The following is a 24,026-nucleotide window of genomic DNA, read 5'->3' on the forward strand; positions in this document are numbered from 1 at the left end:
GAAGGTGTCCCTGCCCATTGCAGAGGGTGGAATCAGATGAGCTTTAAGGTCCATTCCCACCTTAACCATTCTGGAATTCCATTAATCCCTTCATCTAAAGCAGAATTCTCCCTCTAAAATTCTTCTACAAAAGATCAAGGTCCAAATTCTGACCAATCTCCACCTCAATATTTAAATTAAATTGTCTTATCAAGTGCCAGAAAGCAGCTGCTAAGACACCCAGGATTGTATGAAAGCAGATACAGAAATGTACATTGAATGGATATTAAGGTGGAACTTTAGGCACATGCCAAAAAAAAAAAAAAAATCAAAGTAAAGTGGGAGAGAAGTAGCCTCTTGTGCTGGAAAGCCACAAAATTCCTGTTATTTCCAGAGCAGGAAAATAACTGTGCACTTATGAGCTCGTTCTATCACCCAGGCACTGCTGGAGTCCACAGTCTTCTCACAATGGGGAGATTTTTGAAGAGACTTTTTCACAGAGATTGGGGCTTTTTTTTTCAAGCCTCTCATGCTTTGACTGTGAGACCAAAGTTCCCCCAAGCTACAGTATCTCCAACAAAGCAGCTGCATAAATTGGAATGAGAAAAAGAAAGGATGAATAAAAATGGGGCAAAACACCTCTGAGGAACTCTCTGCTCTGCAGAGTTTCAGACAGGGCTCCTCACAGCCCCACTGATCCACCAGCTGGAAGGGCTGCCAAACTGAACCAGAATATTCCATGCACAAAGCAGCTCAGAGTATTTGATGCTCATTCCCTGGTGAGTGCTGGTGACCACTCTCCTCCACAAAAGCACATTCCCAAATAACTCCACACATTAGGTGAAAGTCAACACTTGCACCTAACAGGAAGCCCTAACACAACATGACACCCAAGAGCTGATTACATTCCCCAATATGGCATAAAAAGGAGTTTTCCAGGGCTGATTTTGTAAGGGGGTTACAAGATCAAAGCAAGTCAAGGTGAACATAATCCACAGGGGAAACCAGATACACCTGAACTGGGATTTTCTTTTTCCAAAGCACCATTTCTGTCCCAAATGAATTCTTTCCATATCAGTACACTTTAGCTTCCCCACTAGTTACATAATGATGGTAAACATCTTTATCAAGTAATAAGGATGACGTTTTTAGACAACTCAGTTCTAAAGAAGGTTTCAAACAGAAAACAGACATAAGATTAACTCAACCAAAGCACAACTTGAAATATAAAAAAAAGAAATCAGTCAACACTGTAGCTTAAGTCACCACCTATCACAATACCTGGATGTTCTCCAAAAAAGGGGCTCTTGGCTGTGGGATTCTCATTCCCACAAAAAAGGGGCTCTTGGCTGTGGGATCCTCATTTCCACAGCTGGATTATTCCAGCATGTACACCCCAGTGGTTCAGTGGAGCCCTCCTGCTGGACTGTCCCAGCACCTGCTGGCATGTTTGCTAATCTAAAGAAAAAAGCCCTTTGGATCCTTTTCCTTAGGATTGCCAGGGTATCCTCTTTACATGAATTCAGCTCCAACCCTTCTCACCACCCTTGCTGGACTGGCTTTGCTGAAGGGCTTTTCCTGCGAGTCACGTTCCCATCTGGCTCCCTGATGGGAAATCTTTCTCCCTCATTAAGGGATCAGCCACCACCACACACAGAGATCCAGGAAAAGCCCCAACCCCTGTCCTACCTGTATAGGCCATGTTCTTCGGGTTTCCGTAGGGAGCCCCAGGTTGGACGGGGCTGTAAACAGGATTCATGCTGGAAGACTGGGAACTCTGAGGACAAAAGAAAAGCAGAGTTGAGACGGTTGCCTTAGGTTGGCTCCCGAGTCGCTGTCTGTGTGCAGAGCCCTGATAGCATCACCCTGTTAGAATTCCAGACACAGACAGCTGTGAAGGAAGGGATTTACAACCAGACGCTACAACCAGATAGCATATTTAATAATTCAAGTTTTGGATCTCTCCGGTAATTCCCACAACTTCTCCGGCGCTGCATATTCTGCCTACAAATGCACCCGGAGCAGATTCATCTTCCACATCCCTGGGCTCAGGACTCATGACCCCACTTCCAGCTTGAGATGAACAAAGAGGAGGAGCCACAAAGTCAGGCAAGGAATTGTCCCCCTTGGAAGAGCAAGCAGTTTTTGGGTGATAAAACCAACCGCACCGAAGACCTGACCTTTCAGAGAGCAGCAGATGAAAGATCATTTGCCGCTGGCGAGATGGAGAAGGGCAAGTCTTGGTGAGCCTTCAGCGTGAGCTGACTGTGAAAACCTGGAGGCCGAGGCTTGGCTCCTGTGTGGGGCTGGGCAGGGCCACCCCCTGGTCCCACCCGTGTCCCACAGGGAGACTCCATCGCGGAGCTTCCGTGAGCGAGGAGATTTCGGCAGCCCTCGTGCTCCCCTCGCCGATAAAAACCACACAGCAGGGTCAGCTTCTTGTGGGTTTTATTAGCAGGAAAGCAAGTGACTCGGGAATTTGTGTCTCCTAACTGTCAGTTAAGCAACTGGCTCAGTTAATTATCTTAATGAAGCACATTCTCAGTTCTGATTAATGGGAAAATCAGTCATTAAGCTTTATTAGGCGACGCATTTGTCTCCGCAGCTATCTAGTGGTAATTTCACACCAGAACCAAACCCATCTTGCTACAAAATCTGGGGGTTTTGTTAAAATGTGTTATTTTACAGTTCATAAATAACACCATTCTCTCCAAACAAGTCCCTCATGATGGGGGACACAATTTGTTACATCATTAACTCCTTTCACTTTACCTCGGGAGAGTAAACAAGTCAAACGTTACATGTTAGCACCGACTGACTTGACAACAATTAGTGCTTAATTAATTAGCTGTCCCTCCACCCTCAAGTTAGCACTGAAGGAGCCATTCTCAGAGGAAAGGAAATCAGGGTTATAAGCAAGTGGGAAGAGACAGGGAGACTCGGAATTCCATCAGTGGCTTCACTAATACACAGCATTAAGAGCATTAAGAAGATCTTTAATAAAGTCAGCGTAAAACCAGGCTGCCCAGAGAAGCTGTGGCTGCCCCATCCCTGGAACTGCCCAAAGCCAGGCTGGATGGAGCTTGGAGCATCTGATCTAGTGGAAACTGTCCCTGCCCATGGGACTGGATGAGCCTTAATGTCCCTTCCAACCCAAACCATTCTGTGATTTTATGGAATAAAATTTAGGAGGGTAACTCTTCACCTTTCCATTGTTCCTCCCCAAAAACCACCCAGTGACAGCTGGACCTGCTCCCAGGAAGGGCTGGAATCACGGCTGCTTTTCTAAAGTGCCTTTTCAATGCCAGCAGCATTTCATTTGTACTCTTGTGTGTGTGAAGAGTATAAAAAAATCATAATTCAGGGAAAAAAAACGACAGAGTATGTGTGGCTTGCATTAGGTGTTGTACCAAATGGTAAAAGAAAAACACTCTTATTGAGAAGGATGAAAGAAAATGCTTTTTATCCCAGATAAAAAGGTTATAATCGTGGTGGGGGCTTGAGAGCTTGTGAGGAAGAGGTTTGTGCTTCCTCCCTGCTTTGTATGCAGGGTGGGATTTCCAGCCAGCAGGAAAGAGCCCCTGCAAACGGCATTTGGGAGGGATGATTTTCTCTCCCATTCTGCAAGACAATGCCATCCAAAAATACATTTGAAATTCATTGCAGGCACCATGTTGTGGCATTGAAACAGCTACACTGAAATGGGAATAAAACAGGATTAGCAAAATTAAACCTTCTGCACCGCCAGAACCTGCAGAGTTCGCTTGTGGCCATGAATGCCCAACAAAAAGACTACTAAAAATTAATTATAAACAGACAAACACCAGTGCTGCTCTATTGCAGGAGCTTCCAGTGCTTCCTAATCCCTGAGACAGCCACGTTCAGTTGCTCTGAGAGACTCCAGCAAGGAGTAACTCCAGCAGGAATGCCATGGGAATAAACTGCTAGCAAACAGTCCCGGGATACTTTGTGCCTGTAACCTGGTTACCTTTTCATCTATTTTATCCTTCCTGTGAAAGTGCGGGACAGGCTCCCATCACACCAGGGAGGGCAAACAGAGCCACAGGGGAGGGTGGGAATGGGTCACTGTGGCTTGGGCAGAGCTGGGGAATGGTTGGATTCCATGAACTTGGAGGGCTTTCCCAACCTTGGAGGGTTTTCCCAACCTTGGAGGGCTTTTCCAGCCTTGAGGGGCTTTCCCAACCTTGGGGGGCTTTCCCAACCCTGGAGGGCTTTCCCAACCTTGGGGGGCTTTTCCAACCTTAGTGACTCTGTGATTCTATGAGTGTGTCCCCCACCCATGGGAATCAGGAACCAGGAACATCTCATCCCTCTGTTTTCCTCCATCCCTGGTTTTCTTGGTGCCTTTGGAAACATTGTGCCCAGATCCCCCCATCTCCACAGAGGGGTTTGCAACCACCATCATTGTGGTTGGAAAAGATCTCCAAGATCATCAAGTCCACAACCTCTGGCCCAATATAAAAGCTAAAAGAATAAAGGAGGCTTGGAAAATCGAGGAAGTTAATGAAGTTATTATCATTATCTTTTCAGAACAAAGGAATGAAATCTTTACAGAGAAATAAATATATTTTGCAAGGTTTTTAAAACAGTGGCATGGACAGGGTAATCTTTCAGGCTCTCCAAAAATTAAATAGTAGCTCTGAAATGAAAAGACAAGAGTAAACAATGGAAAAGGGAGCTGTTCTGAACAACAGACATTTTTCCATTTTCTTTCAAGTAATTTCTTGTGTCAAGGTGATTTTCCCTTTAAACTCCCATTGCCTTGTTTTTTGTGCCACTGGGATGCAATGCCTTTTGAGAGCCCCATCCCTTACACTCTGGAGAGAGGGTACTATTTTCTCTATGTGCCAAAAGTAATTTATTTCACATCGGGTGGCACAGAACCAACATGAGAGAGTATGAACAAAGAAAAGAGATACTTTTCTTCCTTGACCTGCACATCACCTCTTTAAATGAATTTTACACAAATTGCATGCTAATAATATTCAGCCAAAGTCTCCTTGAACATGAAAAGGCCTCCTGACCTTACACTCCATGCAAATTCCACTAATTTTCTGACAATTTTTCCCTGAAGTTGTTTGAAGATTGACCCTCACTTGGGATCCACCAAACAATAATTAAATTACCTTCCAATTCATCTGTTAAAAGTTAATTTAGTCAAGTTACAAGGGTATATCCCACCTTTCCCCAAAAAAAGTCTGGGAGAGTGGGCAGGAGCTCAGAGATTCGTTACCACAATGAGCAGCTTCTTCTTTAATTTATTCTTTTTTTAGACACCTTAAGAGTTGATTGAAACATCTCATGTGTGAAAGAAAATATTGAACCTGTTATAGAAATGTAATAGGGTTTTATATATATATATATATATGTATATATACTGTGTTTTATATATATCTATATAATGTATTTTATATATATATATATGTATATAAGGTGAACACATCAGGTGTAGACATGGAAACCCAGACTGGTTTGGGTGGGAAAGACCTTAAAGATCATCCAACTCCAAACCCAACACCAACTCCAACACCTCCCACTATCCCAGGTTGCCTTCTCCTCTCCAGGTGAATTCCTCCAGCTCCCAAAAATTTACAGTCCTTCAGCATCTTCCATCAGATCCACCTCCAAACCAGGACAGGAGCACTCAGATCTTCACTGAGGAGACACAGCAGAGTGTCCTGGGAGACAAAACCCCATGGAGCCACATTCTCATCACCTTCTGTTTCCTCTGAGATGAAGAACTAAATAATCAGGCTTTTCCAATCAAGAAAAGCCTGACATCTCTAACAGCAACAAGCCCTTTTGTCTTCGTTGTATGAAAAATTAAATGGATAATTTATAAGCACAAAGCAGCTCTTGACTTTGGAATTTGCTGACCTCAGACTGGCCAAAAAATAAATGCTGAGGCAGGAAAAATCTCGACCTTTCGTTTGCTGAAGTTTATGATCTGCTTAAAAGCCAGAGGATCAAAAAATGATAATTCAGTTATTAATTCAATTTAATATTATAGACTGCATATTGAAATATTGTAGAGGAAATCCTTGTCCTCCCTGAAAAGGACTAGGAAGATGGGATCACTTGTTTGTTGCACAGGTGAACCTGAATGCGATGGCAAAATACCTGCACATTGTATTTGCTTATTTGAATTAAGCAGAGCTTACACAAATGAGCTTAAATAAATGAGAAATGATTGAATGATAGACTCACAGACTGGTTTGGATTGGGAGGACTTTAAAGCTCATCCAGTTCCAAACCCCTGCCATGGGCAGGGACATCTTCCACCAGACCAGGTCATTCCAAGCCCCATTCAACCTGGCCTTGAACCAGCTCCCCCACAAGAAATTTCAGAATGAGAAAAACCAAAAGATTCTGGCACAGCTGGAGTTATATTAGCTTGTTTCCAGAGAAGAAAATGTCTTAATGCAGATGAATTCTGTGCTGCAAATTCCCAGCCTTTTATCTGCAAGTCTGATGTGTTTCACCAGCAGGTAACCAATAAATACATGTATTTTTTAAAAGATCTAACATATCTGCCCCAGTGAGTCCCAAACCATTCTCAGCAGTTCTCAAACGACTTCCTTGATATATTCCTATTAATTTCTCTAACTTGAGGCCTTGCTGACTTTCCCTTTGGAGATGAACCCTGCTGTACTCTTGTACTTGGTGCTCCCTGACTGAGCCACGGCCTCCTCCAGCTGATTATCTCCATCCTTTTGTCTTCCCTACCCTAGTTCATTATGTTCTGCTGAAAAGGCTGCTTGGAACACACAGCTTGAGGACACTTCTCTCTGCTCCTTCCTTTCCACAAGCACTGCCTTGGGAGATTTGGGTTGGCCACCAGGAAAAGCCTGGATTATAAACATCCACCCCACAACATTACCCAGGCATTGCAAAAAACAAAACAAAATATTCTTACTTATCTTTCTTATCTGAGCCTTCTCGAGCTGCTTCAGGCCTTTCTCCCAGCCAACCACTGCTCCCTCTCCTAAGAGAAGCTGTACTCTAGGAGTCAGACAGAACAACCAGACTCAAGAGTAAAATCCATGAAAAGACAATTTCTGACACTAATAAATAGAATCTTCCCCCCTTCCAAGCTCTTTAAAAATATAAAACAATTGATCACCTCTTTGGCTTTGTTTTACAGATGCAGAGAAGATGCAGGAGAGCAATGGGTTCAAGGGTGGGCTCACTGGGAGCATTGGAATAGGTGGAATAACCATCCCTGGAAGTGTTCAGGGAACACTTCCCTGTGGTGGCCTTGGCCTGGGGTCACAGTTGGACTCAATGGTCTCAGAGGGCTTTCCCAACCTAAATGATTCCATGATTCTAGGGTAAACCAGACCATACTGGCAGGACCAGGATTCAGGAGTAATACCCATTTTCCATCACATTATCCTCAAAGACAAGCTTTAATTTATGTTTTGCTCCAAAATTTCTAACCACTACCACTAGTTACCCTCCCTCAATTTTTATAAATACTCCCCCCAAGACGGGAAAATCCCTTTGAAGTCATATCCCAAATATTGAAAACATGACTCCTTCCCATGGATCACAACAGGATAAACATTTAAATTTGTCTGGGAGTCAATGATACTGTACAAAGCTGGCACATCAGCCATACAATATTCCTGGAATTAAAATCAGATGAGGGCAGAGATATCCTTTTAGTAACAGATGGGTCAGGCTTCCCTGGGCTTTATTTGGTCAAATCCACTGTGCTGCAGGTTTTGGCTGTAATTTGTCACTTCCAGCCAAGGTTGTTCCTCATTGCTCTCTAACAATCTTCACCCAGGTCCTGTTTTCTGGTCACTTCTGGGATTTCTTCTCTGGTCAAGACTGGAAACCCAAGGCAGGGTTGAGGAGCAGCTCCAGCCTCACTTTCTCATCAAGCAGCACAGCAAATCTCTCCCTGTCCTCTTCTCTTCCTCTGCTCACGCTGATGGATGGACCCAGATGGGTTTAGAGACTGGGAAACAGGAAGATGAACAGTGCAAACAGAGGGGATCAATCCTCCCTAACAGTCCCTTCTTCCTTAAATATTTTGGAATCTTGGTTCTGAAACAAAGCAGTACCAGGGAAGACGAAGGAGGGCCCAGGCTAAATCTGTCAGCAGGAAGGGAGCTTTGGCAAGAAGTTTGTTTATCATCGTCTTTTTGTAATTTCGTGTTGGCAAGAGGCTCTGTGTTAACAAGCCCAGGAGCCTGAAAGTCTTTCCCATCCATAGGACAGGCAGACAGTGGCATTCCCTCACTCCATTTGGAAAGCAAGCTACATGGAAGGAAAAAAACAGAATCCAGATTTATGCTGGGCTTGATGCGCCCCACCAAAACCCAGAAAATATATGGGGTAACTGGGTACCACTTAAAAAATAAGCAAAAGAAGCTGGAGATGTTTTGGGGGAAAGCTGCCAAGTGATGAACAAACAGAACTCAAATTAAGAAATTAAGAAAATCATAACAATCATAGGCAGAGCACAGTAGAACAACACGCAACGAGCACAACAGAAAGCAAGCTTACACAGATGACCACGATGGAAATCTTTAAATGAAAGCTACAGATGTCTGTAAAGCTGTCCCAGGCCTCAAACACAAGTCAAACATTCCATACAGGAATTACCAGAGGTTAGTGGCAGACACTGTATGAGGGACAGCATCCAATAATCAGTGCATGTATGGCATGATCCCTAACACATGCAATATGCACTCAATTAGCATATTCATATTTCACAACCGCTGGAAAAGCCAAGAATTTTCCAGCCTGCCATCACAGAAGATTTTGAAGTGCTTTTATTCACCTAAACACTCGTGCAGGTTTCCAGTGAATACACTCAGCCCAGGAGGCCAAAACCAGGAATGCTTTTGCAGCAACACAAAGGAAAGGGCTGAAAGGCCACAGCAAATCAACAATTAACACTTTTCACAGATTTCTGGACATACCTTCCTGAACTAAAGAGTGGGAAGAGAAGTTGGAAGGAGCTCACAGCTTGCAGTTTATATCAGGAAAAAAAGAACTACTAAATCCCCAGCCAGATGGGTGGAAAACCCAGCTTTGCCTCCTTGTTTCCCGTCAGGGGGATAAGACTGGTTTGGAGAATGAATGGCATGGCAGAAATTACAGATCAGCCATTCCATTCTTCCTTAAAATAATAGTGTGTGCTGAGAGAAAAAAAAAATGTTAAAAAGTCCTGGAAGTGTCTTGGAAATATTTAAAAGGAAAAGATTAGTGTGAAGCAGCCAAGCAAATATCTGCCTTCCCACGTGAACATCTGTACTCATCTCTGATCCCTCCTGGCTGCAAGGTCAAGGAGCTGAGGAGCCACTTGAAAAACCAGGGCTTCAGCATCTGTGTAGGTTAAACAATCACAAAATCCCAGAATGGTTTGGGTTGGGAGCCACTTTGAAAATCCTCCAGTCCCACCCATTCCATGGGCAGGGACACCTTCCACTATTCCAGGCTCCAAGCCCATCCAGCCTGGCCTTGGGCACTGCCAGGGATCCAGGGGCAGCCACAGCTGTGCCAGGGCCTGCCCACCCTCACAGGGAAGAATTTGTCCCCAATATCCCATCCATCCCTGCCCTCTGGCAGTGGGAAGCCATTCCCTGTGTCCTGTCCCTCCATCCCTTGTCCAGCTCTCTTGGTGCAGTGCCAGGGGAACATTTGGACTCAATGTCCTCAGAGGCTGTTTCCAAGTTTAACAATTCCATATCTGTACCTATGACTGATAATTTAATTATTCTTAGAATTCAGTGTTGGTTTTACAACACACTCAGGTGTAGCCAGAACAAACCCACCTGGTTTAAGCACACAGAGCTGTCTGTACCCTCACAGCTTCATATTGTAAACTCTACAGAGAAAAAAGCCTTTTTATATTGCACAAAAGATCCCAGCAGACATTACACAGCAATTCCATGATTTACAGTGCACACCCTTATTTGTGCCTTTTTGAAAAAGAAGAAAAAAAATCAGGCCTTTGATTTGCAACCAATTTGTGACACATTTCTTTTCATGCTGATAAGCCTCATCTCTGCACATAATAAGGCTTTTTTCTGCCATCATTTCTCCCTAACAATTCAATTTTCATCTTAAATGAACTCTATCAATCATACAACAGGTGCACATCACCTACCTAAGAGACAGATTTCCTTTCTCCAGATTTCTCTGTCCTCTGACAATGCCTAAGTTGATAATAACTGTGATAAAACCCCCAGTCTGGGAAGGGACTAATTTTGGTAAGATTCTCTCTATTTTTTAACGAATTCACAAGTTTTTTTTCCATGCCTGGAAAATAAACTCAGTATTCCCAGAAGATGTTTTGTGAAATACTGTTGGCATATTTTTCATTTCCTTAATAAACAACAGCAACTGAGTTCCTGGTTTCTGTTCAATGATTAATTCAGCTTTAAGAGACGATTCCAACAGCAAGGAAGAACTAACAGGGGATCTAAAAGGAATTAAATATATAATAAGCAGCCCAGGAGGCAGCACACACTGTGAGTAGGACAGAAACCAGACTGGATGTGCATCCTCTGGAAGTGCAGTCCTAAGATATTGGACAATGTGACCAGCACAGGGAACACAGGAAAAGCACAGGGCAGGGCCTGGGCAATCTTCACAGGAATTGCCAGGCAACAGGAGTGAAAAAAATGTCCTTGAGGGAAAGAAAAGGAGGGCAAATTATGAGAGTAGCCACGACCTCTACGATTTGGAGAGCCTGGGAATACACACTTCAGAAAGAACAAATGTTACCCAGCAAGACACTTCGCAAGGTCCTCCTTTTCTCTATATACTTTTCCCAAATTGACTTCTTTCAATAACTACAGAATGATCTGGTTATTCCTTTTCAATTAATAATATGCCTTTATTCACATTTGTAATATATATTTTATATTTTCATTTCTTTACCTACGTGAATTTAAACACAATGGTACCTGCATTTAGAATCAGAGCGCAGTGAATGACACTCCATAAAGTATTTCCACACAAATTTCCCAGGGCACAGGTGTCCCTCACTGGCATTACTGGGGCTGTGCCACCCCACCAGCATCCCTCAATGTGCAGAACACCCCTAGTGCAATGCCAAAGGAAGATGGAAGGTAGACAGAACAAGGAGAGGAAGATGCACTTCACACCCCTCTGTTTTCTCTGGAAATTAGAACCCAGCTGTGCCCAGATTTCAGTATCAGCACAACAGTGTCAGATTTGTCCTCCCAGTGTGGCTGAGGGCTATGGAAATGTAATTACAAAGGCTTTTAGGGTGGCACTTTTCATTTCCCCCTCAGGCAGCCTGTTTGCCACAGGCAGCAGCTCATCTGTGTGCTCTGTGGGTGTTTGAGCCCTTGGCAGAGGAAGCCCAGGTTTGCCCTGCTCCCACTTTCAGTTTTTAAATGAACATGAGCCCACAGGTATTTCCAGCTCGGTGTGGATGAGCTGCCATTGATGTTCTCACATCCCTCCTTTGTTCAGCTCAGCCAACACTAAAAGCAGCTCTAAAAACATGAAATGTGTGCCTGCTCCTCTCCTGGTCTTTTATCTGATGTAAAATACCTGTCCACTGGCTGGAAAGAGAAAGGGAGGTCTGATACTGAAAGACAGGAGCACCATTTTGGAAGGATTTTATTCTGCATTTTCACAGGAAAACACAACATGTTGGCAGAAGCAATATATTATTATTATTAGCAAAAGGTTCTTCACCCAGATGGAGCAGTGGGATGGGCTGGGAGAGCTCCAGGAGTGTTTGGACACTGCTCTCATGCACAGGGTGGGATTGTTGGGGTGTCTGTGCAGGGCCAGCAGTTGGATTTTGATGCTCATGGGTTTTTTCCAGCTCAGGATATTCCATGATTCTATGATCTGTGAAGGCAGCCTTGTGGAAGGAACAGAGCAGAATTCCCATCCCCACCACAGCAGCAGCTCCATAGCTACACTCCTGAGCTCTTGCTGACCCAGGACTTGTAATCTCCTTCTGCTGGAGCATATTTGATACAAATGCTAATCCTCCTGATTTGCAATTCACTGCTGCCATCTGATCCTGCAAATCTTCTGCAGACATCAGAGCAGGCAAACAGAGAACTGAACACCAGACAGAACTGCTCAGGCTGTGCTGCCAATTACCAGCAATTAAGAGGGCACTCCAAAAAATCCTCATCAGCCCCTGAACCACCTTGGAACTTGGAGCTGGCATCACTGCCAAGCTTCCTGAGCCTCTCCAGCCTTCTGCACCCCACAGTGTGAGCCCAGTCCTGGACAATGTGTGCCATGGGTGACTGATTCCAGCCAGGCCACAGCCCCACCACGGCTCCAGCAGAGGACAGCCCGTGCTGGGGAGGAGGCTTCCAAGGAACTTTGCTCCACGGGTGCCAAATGGAGGAACAGGATCTCCCCAGAGCTCCAGAAGAACACTGCAGCTCCAGATCTGTCACTTGCACATTAAAATGCCAGCTGAGGGCTTTGTGACAGTCTGGCAGCCTGGATATGGTGCATTATGGAATCCCAGACTTTGGGTTGGGAGGAACCTTAAAAACCATCCAGTGTCACCCCCTGCCATGGACAGGGACACCTTCCACTGTCCCAGGCTGCTCCAAGCCCCATCCAGCCTGGCCTTGGACACTGCCAGGAATTCAGGAACAGCCACAGCGTCTGTGCCAGGGCATGCCCACCCTCACAGACAGGAATTCCTTCCCAATATCTAATCTAAATTCATCCTCCTTCAGTTTAAAAGCATTCCACCCTTGTCCTATCCCCTGTGCTGAATTCTTCTGCTGTTGCCCATTTATAAAATATTGTGACAATCCTGAAAATCCTGACATCAATAGGAAAGCCATGTAAACTGAAGGAAGCTCCTGGAGGAATGCAGGGGGACCAGATTAGAAACTCAGAGGGGGAAATTACAGAGGCAGAGGGAATGCAAAAGCAGCAAGTGCATCTCTGAGTCCAAAACCAGGAACAGAGGCTGAGTCATGGCTGCTATATTTGGTATAAATCCAGAGAAATCATTCCTAAAATAGGTTAACAAAATACTAAGAAGCAGAAAAGGGAAATTCCATCTCGAATACAGAGTGAAAAACTCCATCTCAGAGAGTTTAACGTGGTAAGGAAAGCCCTGGGGTCACCAGCATCCAAAGGGAATGAAATACTGGTGTAGCTGAAGAGGATCTTTGTTAGACATAATCCTGCAATTACAAAAGAGCCCCATAAAAATACAACTCCATTTCCCATCTTGTAATCCAGTCCTTAACACTTGCTTTCACCAGCAAAGAAAAAGCATCCTGTTCTGTTGGGCTTTTTAAGGCTGTGCAGTGTTTGCTCAAAAAACAAAGTAGGGTTTCAGATGAGCAGCAGGAACTCTGAGGTTTACTTTCCCAGGGGTGATGAGAACAGTGAGTATGTGCAGCCCTGGAAAGGTTTGGGAACTCTCAACATTCCCAAAAAAAAGAGGCTCACAGCTGCTCCAGCAGCTTCTGCCCACGACCTCGGATCACTTCCTGCAAAGCTCAAAACACCCTTGGCTGGGTGTTCACACATCCTGCTTTGTGTCCTACACAGCCTGGGACAAATCACTCAATTAAGTGGCTGTAAATTATGGCTGCACATCACTTTTTTCTCAGCATCAGCCCTGGGGCAATCACACATCTCACCCTGCTCTGCTTTGGTGTGACCTGATGTCTGTGCCTGCATCCCATGTCCCAGGAGAGGGCTGAAGCTGTGCTGCAGCTAGGGGGGGGTTGGCTCCCTCCTGGTCAGGATTTTGGGGTGACTGAGTTAATGAGGTGATCTGCTGGTCCATATCCCACATATCCTCCATATTCCTGACATGAGTTGGAGACTTCATATGGGTCTGTGTATCTCCTGACAGAGCCATCACCAATCAATCCAAAGACAGCAACTAACAGAGGTTTCAAATTCATCCAAAGCTGCTCCACAGAATTAAACTTGTCCAGATTTCTAAACTATTCCATGACTCCTTTTTTGGGGAAAACCCATGCAATATGGAATATGGATCTCTGTGAAGCACAAGCACTGGTTTAACTGGAAGCTACTGACCTGAAGGTGACATTATACATAAAGTCCCAGGTCTGCTTGAGAGGAAGTCAGGAGAGATGCACTGAACAGGCCCTTCAAGCATCTACAAACTTATTCTCTCTTCAGCAGGGAGGCTGAGGAAAGCCTTCCAGCCAGGGAATGCAGGGAATGCCACTGCCTGTGCCTTGGCAGCTCCCCTGCTCTCACCATCAGCAACTGCTGGGTCTTGCTCTGCTCCCTCAGCTGCAAACAGCCTGAAGATGAATCATTATGGATCCCTGAACTTGCAGAACAAGGCATCATTTTTCCAGCTCCAGTCTTCCATAACTTTGGCTGGCTGGATCAGCAGCACCATGCCAACAGCAGCTATGTCACCCAAAGATGCTCTGAACACATTGCCAGGTTTGGACACAGCAAGAGGACAAGGAAAGATACAGAATCACAGAATTTGGGTTGGGAGGGCCTCAGAGTGCATCCAGTGCCACCCCTGCCATGGCAGGGACACCTTCTACTATCCCAGGTTGCTCCAAACCCTGTCCAGCCTGGCCTTGGGCACTGCCAGGGATCCAGGGGCAGCCACAGCTGCTCTGGCCACCCTGTGCCAGGGCCTGCCCACCCTCACAGGGAAGAATTTGTTCCCAGTATGTGGTTAGAATCCACCCTCTATCAGGATAAGTGATTTACTTTCCTTTTCTCACCTCGGTCAATAATCACTGCAAATTCACAGATACACAAGTCTAAAGTTCTTGTTCACAGCATTGGAACCACATTAAACATACCCATAAACCTAAAGCAAAGCTCAAAGGAAATTACAGAGATCTGCCTTGAAAATGAAAGAAATTTGGCTATTCCAAAATGATAGGAAGAGGCCATGGAGATGATCTGAAGGCTGGAGCCAGGCTGGGAGAGCTGGGCGTGCTCCTCTGGAGAGGAGCAGGCTCCAGGGAGAGCTCAGAGCCCTTGCAGGGCCTGAAGGGGCTCCAGGAGAGCTGCAGAGGGACTGGGGACAAGGCATGGAGGGACAGCACACAGGGAATGGCTCCCACTGCCAGAGGGCAGGGATGGATGGGAGATTGAGCCATGGAGTCTCAACCCACACTGAGAGCCTCAGAACAGCCCCTCAACACTTGGCCCCTCTGGCTCCCTGCTTTCCTTGGATCCATGGAGCTGTTTGGGCTCAATGAGCAATCAGAGTATGAGAAAACAGATGGCTCTATTAACTTCTTGCAAAGTGTCATTTTGACACAAGCCAGGTCATGTCACAACTAAATGGCTCCAGAGTAACTGCTTTCAGGAGCCTGGAATAGAGGGATGAAATTTTTCAGGCAGCAGAGTCTAAGATGGTCAGTGAGACTGCACCAATTCGGCTTCCATCAGATTTTGTAATTTACAGCAGAGTTGACCATTCCTCAGAGTCAGGATTACAGAATCATGCACGGATTTGGGTTGGAAGGGATCTTTTCAAGGTATTTAATGACTGCAGAAAAGATGCACAATGGGTATTTATATGCTCCGTCTGTCTACTTTCTTTTCATTTTTTATTCAAAATCCCAAAGTTTTTCCACTTATGGGCCTTTGGGACCACTAGATAGTTGTACTGCTCCTGAGCTAATCCAGACAAACTCTTAGCAACTCTGAGGGCAGGAACTCCAGTGTACAATTAATCCAGTGGTGCTACAATTAATTCTCATTCTCTTCACAGTGATCTTGGTTCAGAGCAGCAAAACAAGACCAGAACATACCCAATCAGCCAACTGCACCACTTAGGAGTTCCCTGGCCCAGAAATCAGCTACAATTTGAGAAGGGGCTCGTGGCTGTCATGGCTTTGCTGGAATTCACTCTGCCTGGCCCCTCAGATTTCTACATCATATCCAAGGCACCCTGGAGAGGGTAAAACTGCTTCACTGAGGAGCCAGTTTGGGACAGCTGCAAGAGCTCCCCTATTCCAGAAGCGCTCCAGTGCTTTGAGCAGCACAAACAGCTGATGTTTCCTGGGATGAGACCAGTTGGGATGACCAGTAAACACTGTCCCTTTCAACTGCTGCCAACATGTGTTTCACTGAATCAAGCAGCACAACCTGAACTTCCAGCAACACAAAACACATGGGGGAATTTTCCGCTGGATTTTATGTCCGGCACTGGCCACGTCACACAAAGGAGCAGAAAAACAGACAGCACTGCCCAAATCCATCCTTCATTCACTCATCCATAGAAGGGCACCGTGAACTCATGGCTCATTTCAAAGCCAAAGCTGCTCTTTAGAATTCAGATGAGAATCTGGCAAACACCCCTTTTTCCAAAGCATGAATCCTATTTTTCCACTGCAGGCTCATCATAGATAGGGCCAGCTGGGGGAGAGGTAATTAATTTTTTTTTTTTCTGAAAGACAGGACTTCCATTCTATGCAAATTAATGTTTAAAATACAGTTTTAGGCTGGAGTCTGCAGTTTAGTGATACCACCTCAGAGAATGTTCCTTCCCAACCTGTCACCACCAGGTGAGTTCTGGCAGCTCATTTAATGCAGAACTAGAAGAAAACTGGATTCTTTAACCTGAATTTAATATTCATAATTAGGTTTTAACTTCAAAACCAGTTAAATATGAAAACCAATTTTAAAATGTAATTCCAAGAACATATTTACTTATGGCTTTTGAGCTATTCCAAGGCCAGAGTTGGCTGGGTACCTATACCAGGAGCATATCCTACAGGGTATTTACCAAGAAATTCCAGGGGATTTCTAGTTATTAAAGAAAGACCATCTGACCTGACAACTCCCTTTTCAAAGACTTCCTGAAACACAGGTGAAAGAGCTGGGAATTATTGTGGGACAGGGATTTAGCACTGGTAGAGTTACAAAAGGCATCCCAACATCCCGGGGTTCAGCATCCAACTGGCACCAAGAGTCTTTGCCAGCCCCAAATAAAAATAACAATACAGCAGCAACCCCACGAGTGGCACAGTGTCTCCCTCACTTATTCTCACCACAGGCACCCCAAAAAAGAGGGATTTTCAGGCTAAGTCAGAACACACGGTCGAGCAGCTTAAGGCACTTCATATTCTCAGGTTTTTTTCCCCAGCTTCCAGCAGATTTCTCTCATTTTGCCCTCCCCAGCCAAGAACAGCAAATGGAAATCTGCTCCACATCCCTGTGAGATAATGATCTAATACAAGTGGAAAGTATCTCCTTATACCAGGAGAAAACAGCCATCAACAAGACAAAGAGGTGGAATTGCTCGTTCCTAAGTGTTTCCGGATGAGTAGGAAAAAGAAAAAAAATATGTTCTGGCTCTCCCTGGAACAGATATGAAAGATCTCACGTCTCCTACATCTCAGAATCAAACAAACTGCCACCAAAAGCCCCACGTGGTGTTCCTAACTTGGGAATACTGTACATTCCCTGCTTTATTTTGGGATTTCTGATGTGTTTTTCCAATAGCAAGAGCTGTGTTTACCGTGAGGACTCCGAGGGCTGAGCACGCCGTCAGTCATCTGGAAATTCTGCAAACAAACAGCACTTCAGCTCTTCCCTGCCAAGAATAAAATCTTATTTGGGACAGGGAAAAAGCCAGTGCTCTCTAAAGTGAGTAGGGTGACATAGAAATTTGCATCTGTTCACAGGAGGATTTAAAATATGGATCATTTCATGTAAGAAGAGTCCAAAGGTGGGGAAATTAAAGGCAACAGCCTCTGCCTGTGGTCTGCTTGAGGAATGTGAGAGAACCTCCAAAAAATGGGGGAACAGGAGAGCAAGGAGGAGGATGCTCAGTGAAAAACAAAGTCATGGGAAGCAAATGAGTCAAAATCCAAACCAAGAATAGCTTAAACAAAACTACAGAGCACCTTAAACAAGCTAGAAAGTAAAAAGAGCACATACAGATCTGCTCCGTGTTTATTCTAAGTATGGAAAGATTGGGAATTTCCAGAGAACTCCATGAGGGAAGAGAAAGCAAATATATGGTGAAGTCAATAGAATCAAATATTGTTTACTTTAAAAGTCAGGGGAAACTCAGAATGCCCTGTCCATGATGTGTTTGAAAATCCTTTATCACATTCAAATCTCTCACTATGGAACAGCACAAGACTTGTCCTTATCTTTAACAAGTGTCCTAAGGATTATCATGGAATTAGCCAATGTCTCCTCTCCCATGAAGCAAAGTGGCTGGAATGCTGCAGTGCCTTCACTCAGATAAACAGACACAGCATGGGAAGCAAAATAACTCAGCCCAAATCCTTCAATTGTGGCTAAAGAGTCCAGGACTGGGGAATAAACCACCTCAAAAAGCTGCTTACAAAAGCCCCAGCGAGACACTATTAAAAAATTAAAGTTGTAGGACAATAGGAAAAGGGAATGTTATGGATTAGGGAGTAGTTAAGCAATAGGAAACAGCCTGTATTAAACATGGGATTGTCAGACTTCCAAAAGGATGACAGCAAGGTGCTCCCAGAGCCTTTGCAGGGACCAGCAGTGGAAACTGGGAAAGAGACAGAAGAGACAAAGCAATGTTTGTGGAGATTAAATTATTCATAATAGTCATAATTAAGTTGGGAGATTCAGAGAGCCCTGAGAGAAGTGCAGAGAGCAAAATCATCTGCTGAGACATGCAAGGTAACGTGTGTGTGCTGAATAAAACAATAAATCCTGCTCCTATTGCAGTGGCTGATGTTTTAGAAAGATCCCCTAGAGGCAATTTTTGGCTATCCAAAAATCACTTATAATGGAGCTTCTGAAATGCTTGATTGAATGCTGTAATATTTCTATCCATGCAATGAAAATGAAATTGCCAAATGATTAAAAAATGCATTAAATGCTGCATTTCTTTTTCTTTATTCCAGTGCCTAAAGAGGCTCCAAGAGAGCTGGAGAGGGAACTGGGACAAGGGATGGAGGGACAGGACCAGGGGCAATGGCCTCCCATTACCAGAGGGCAGGGATAGGCTGGATACTGGGAAGGAATTGTTCCCTGGCACAGGTGCCCAGAGCAGCTGTGGCTGCCCCTGGGTCCCTGGCAGGCCCAAGCCAGGCTGGACAGGGATTGAAGCAGCCTGGGACAGTGGGAGGTGTCCCTGGCAGAAGTTCTGTCCAGGTGGAACTTCCTGGGCTTCAGTTCCTGCCCTTTCCTCTGGTGCCATTGATGGAGCAGATGTGGGACACCCTTTCCCAGATGCACCTTTACATTTCAATTCCCACTGCTTTAAATTCATCAGCCTGCAAAAATATTCAAGAGCCACTAAAACTCATTTGTGTCTGTTCTGAGGCTGACCCTCATTTGTGAGCCATGGCAGAGCAACACAAAAACGGGATCATAAACCTGGCATTTGGGTTTTCTTTTTTTAAACCACACCTATTTCACAGGTGGGACTGGAAAAGGATAAAGAAAATGGCACAAAAGATGACAATGGTAAGAACTGAAGGTTCAGCTCTGTGTGTGGCCTTCTGAGGAAAAAGCAGAATCAAAGGAGCAGACAAGAGGAGGAACTCTATAAAAACACACACACAGGGGAAGGCAGAGCCACAGGGAATCCTGCAATGCTCTCCCTGCACTGGCAGCAAGCCCTGGAGCAGGGGGATGAGAACAAGGACAATGTAAGTGTAAGGATGATTTTCTCCTCTCCTTTTACCAACAGATACTCCTACTACAACTGATAATTTAGTTAAATTATCAGGAGAACACTGCCCACTCTGCTCACATTATTGCCCATCCCCATGCCTCAGTGAGGTGTTGAAGGCAGCACATTACACAATTCCTCTAAGCAGGATTTGACTGATAACCCCCCATGTCCAAGGAATTCCTTTTTTTTAAAAAAATCAACACTAGCACTACTTAATTCCTACATGGCATTCAGCTGGGATCCTGCAGACACAAAACCTTCATAAAACAAAAAGCTTTCTTTTTCCCCAATGAATTATTTTAAGGTTGTGAAAGGAAATTTTTTTCCTCGTAAAGCAAGTTGTCTTTTTGTTTGAGGAAAAAGAATACACATTTCCTCTTGTGTAGAAGATATTCTGATTGCATTACAGAGATCCTGCTGATGCACTTGCAGTGCCAAATAACCCTCAGGAAAATGAATTTTTCAAACAATAAAATATATGGATTTACAGTTTAGAACACCCACACCCACTCTGTAATCCCCAGGGCTGAACCCAACAAATTCCTAGGCTAGTTAGTGAGCTCACATGCAGGAATGCAATGCCAGGGATGCAGTCAGGATGTGTTTTATCAGCTCAGGGGCTCTGACAACAATGCAGCGCCCTGGCAGAGCGCCGTGAATTCCACTGAAGGCTCTGCAGCCAGGCTGGAGCTGCACGTGGCAAATGGAGCAATGATTCCCAACTGAACTGCAGGGAGATGCTCTGGCAGGCCAGGAGCACCACGGGGATGGGAAGCTGCCATTCCTGCACTCTGGCAGCTGGGGGAAGGCAGCCTGAGGGTGTGCTGTGACATTCTGGGGTCATTGTTCCACCCCAAGAAGAGCAGAAATGGAGAGGAGCAGTAACGGTGAATAAACTGCTGTGGTCTTCCCATGCAGCACAGCTACACACAATTACTGTCCCCAGCCTGCAAACTCTCTGCCTGTAATCCTTTCTAAACTAGCAGGAGGATTGGCTTCTCATTCCAAAATCCCACTTTATTTCAACGTTAAATGCAAAATGTTTAGGGGCTCCAGCCCGAGTCCACCAGGGGAATCAAAGCTATCAGCTTGTAAATCCCCATCCAAGCTTTAATGAACTGGCAAAATAATCCTTGAGCAGTACCTGGGACCAACAGCAAACCCCTTTACTGCTAACTTCTGATGAATAATCAGCCCTTTTCCATGCACTTTTGCTGAAGAAACACCTTTCAAACCTGACCTACTCAAAGACAAGGCAACAGCAGCTCCACAAATGTAGAGTGCTGCTTGTTTCCATAGAATCCCACAGTGGTTTGGGTTGGAAGGGGCTTTAAAGCCCATCTCATTCCCATCCCCTCCCATGAACAGGGACACCTTCCACTAATACAGGCTGAAAGAGATTTTAAAGATATTTTAAATGCCTAGAGAAGAGCTTAGAGAAGAAACAAGGAACTCACAAGTTATAAGTAATTAATTATCCCCTAGTTGCCATAGCCGTCAGCCCAAGACACCTTCCATGGATGAATGACTTTTAGGGAGAGAATCCTGGACAGAAATCCTGCTGATAAGGCCTCACATAAATATAGAACAAACTGAAAAGTGCAGTTACTGACTACCAGCCCCGTTCTGCTTTTTGAACTTTGCAATCTTGACATTAAAGATGTCTTATTTTTAACTTGAAATGACACACTCAGCTGTATAGAACACACAAAACACAACCATTCTCCTTGTTCCCAGCTGTGACAGGCAGAAAGACTGACAGACAGGCACAAGGAGCGCACTGAAGTGCCAAGGAATTTTCAGCCACAGGAAAGAACAGGAGTCCTGACAGGAGAGGGCAGCTGGGGGAGTCAGACTCTGCTCCCAGGGAAAATTTCCTCCCCCAAAAGGGTTGTAAGGAACTCCGAAATGAGAAAGAACTTGGGGCAGAAAGAATTTGTGAATTTTCCCTGCTATCAATTTGTCTTCAGTTTTCCTAATTTTTTTGTACCTAACCTCTCCATTACACAACCAGACCACATCCAAGGCTAAACAGGATCCTAATGATCTCCCATTAGCTAAACTTCCCAGCAGAACACTTCCAAAGAAAGAAGAGGTCAAAGCCTGCCATCACCAGAAGGAGAATTTCAAAGGACCAGGAAACCAGCTGAATTGTTACTTTTCCTACTCCAAATCTGTAGCTTGTAAGGACCCACTCCCCCATGGAAAAGCTGCAAAATGCTGACCCAAAGAAAGACATTAAATAACCATCAAAGAAATATAAAAGTTTAAGAACAGCTGCTGTGTAATATCTCCTGGCTGGATAGAGCATGAATATGGGGAAAAAAGAGATTTTAAATGCTTGGTCTGTACAGCAGCAAGAACTCACTCATCCTGTTTCACTGACTGCTCCAAAGGGGCACAGACCACCTACTCCCAAATTGGACACATCCATCCCAAATTGTATGGGGGATTTCACCCACTGAGCAATGGCAGATTAGGAGGCTTTGAGGACAATTGTGTGGGATGAAAGGGAGAGAGGGGGAACCCTCAGCCTTGAATGAGCACATGGAACACCAACGTCTAGACAGTGCTGACACCTTTGTCTTTGGGAAGAGGGATTAGGGAAGCAATCTGGCTGTGCTGTCCCTTGTTTGATATGAAACCAGAAGACACTTTGGGCTAAAGGCCTGGCCCTGCTCCAAAAACCACTTTATTATGAAGGAGCTGAAGAAAAGGAGGTCTGTAAGAGTGAGAGTGAGGTTTCTGCCTGGCAGTCACAGCAATTAAATGAGATGCCTTGATGAGGAGGAAAAAAACATCTGAATAAAAGCCAACGCCTCAAAAGAACAGGAGAAAGTAATTTGAAGAGTAGGTCAAGCCTCCTGAGGGGATTACCTTTCCAGTTTGAGACTTAATGCTGCAGACATGCTTGGAAAAGCTGGCCAGTGAGATCCTGCTGATCCCACAGATCACCCTGCAATGTCTGGATGCTCCAGCACAAGTCAAGTGCTAAAAGGGAATGTGGAAAACTGTGTAAGTTAGGATCAAAACTGGCAGAACTAGAAGGTTCCTTCTCTTCCTTCCACCCTCCCTTCCTTCCTCACTATGAGATTGCTGGGTTAAAATGTGTCTCATCAAGCCCCAGATCACATAAGAAACTTGAAAGATCCACTTCAAAGAGCTACTTTGGCAAACAAAGCATTTAAGTCAATTTAATGCTTCTCCTACTGGAAAGAACCACTTCCTTCAATGGGAAAGGAAAACAAATAATGGAGAGACAAAGCTGGGAACATTTGTGGCAGCTGGGAATAACCAAGACCAGGCTGTTGCAGTGAAGAGATGGGGAGCTCCCACTTCCCTGGCTGTTCCAGTGCTTCCAACATGATGGACTTCTCTCCAAGGATGTGCTGACTGAGAGTGAAAAACTAAAGAGCAGCTCAAAGGCTTTCACTCTTACCCAAAAATCCATCTGCCAAACATGGCAGAAACTGGAAACTCACTGCCCCAAGGACTTGGATGGTTCAGGGAAGGGAATACAGCTCTTAAATACCTCCATGCCTCCAAAGACATTTGTCATTTCAGATCTGTGCTGCTGGTAGGAACCAGTTTTTGCTAAAAATGCCTTTTAAAGGCAGTTCCCATCTCCCTGAATATCCAGAGGATATTTCCAGTTCAATACTCCCAAGTCCTACGGTACCACCATCATCTCTCCAGGCGTGCAGGGAGAAGGAAGGGAGAAGGAACCTTCTAGTTCTGCCAGGAAATTAAGGCAGAGCTGGAGGATCCAACTGCTGGCTCCTTAAGGACAAGTTGGGATGGAAGCCCAATCCAACCTTCTTTTTATGGAGCAGTTAATGTGATAATATCTAAGAGAGAAGGAAACCTTATACATACAGAGGGAAATCTTAACTCTCAAACAGACCAGAGGCAATTACCAAAATTATAGCAATGGAATTATTTTTTTGCAGTCAAGCATAATTATGGAAAGTCTATTGGAAAGAAAGCTTAGGCTATGATTTGCATTTCAATTAATTTTCAAACTTTTGTGTGCAGAATTGATGGCCAGAATTGAGAAGTACAGGAACTACCAGACACTGAAATATACTCATCAATATAATATAGGATTTCCAAGGATACAACTCAGACAATGTTCCAGCGTTTAGGGCTTTTTGGTTTTTTTCCAATTAGCCTGTAGAAAATGGATAAAGATGTAGAGGGAAAGAAAAAACCACCAGTGCTACCACCTGGCTCTGCTGGGTGGTGCAACAGGATGAGAGGCAATGGGAAGAAACCGGAATGAAGGAAGTTCCTCCTGAAGGGGAGGAAGAACTTTCCTGTGAGGTGACCATGCACTGGAACAGGCTGCCCAGAGGGGTGTGGAGTCTCCTTCCCTGGGGATAGCCAAAACCCACAA

At 44.8% G+C, this 24,026-nt stretch overlaps 1 protein-coding gene across 1 annotated transcript in view; it reads right to left on the reverse strand.

Moving 5' to 3' along the window:
• FAM168A (family with sequence similarity 168 member A) overlaps nt 1–24,026 on the reverse strand; it is a 124,544-nt gene that overhangs the window by 57,827 nt on the left and 42,691 nt on the right. The window contains exon 3 of the mRNA XM_036404203.2: nt 1,669–1,756. Coding sequence (XP_036260096.1) covers nt 1,669–1,738 — 70 coding nt within the window. The 5' untranslated portion in view covers nt 1,739–1,756. The remainder of the gene's footprint in view (nt 1–1,668; nt 1,757–24,026) is intronic.

This window comes from Molothrus ater, chromosome 2 (genome assembly GCF_012460135.2).
Source record: "Molothrus ater isolate BHLD 08-10-18 breed brown headed cowbird chromosome 2, BPBGC_Mater_1.1, whole genome shotgun sequence".
Classification (NCBI taxonomy): Eukaryota; Metazoa; Chordata; class Aves; order Passeriformes; family Icteridae; genus Molothrus; species Molothrus ater.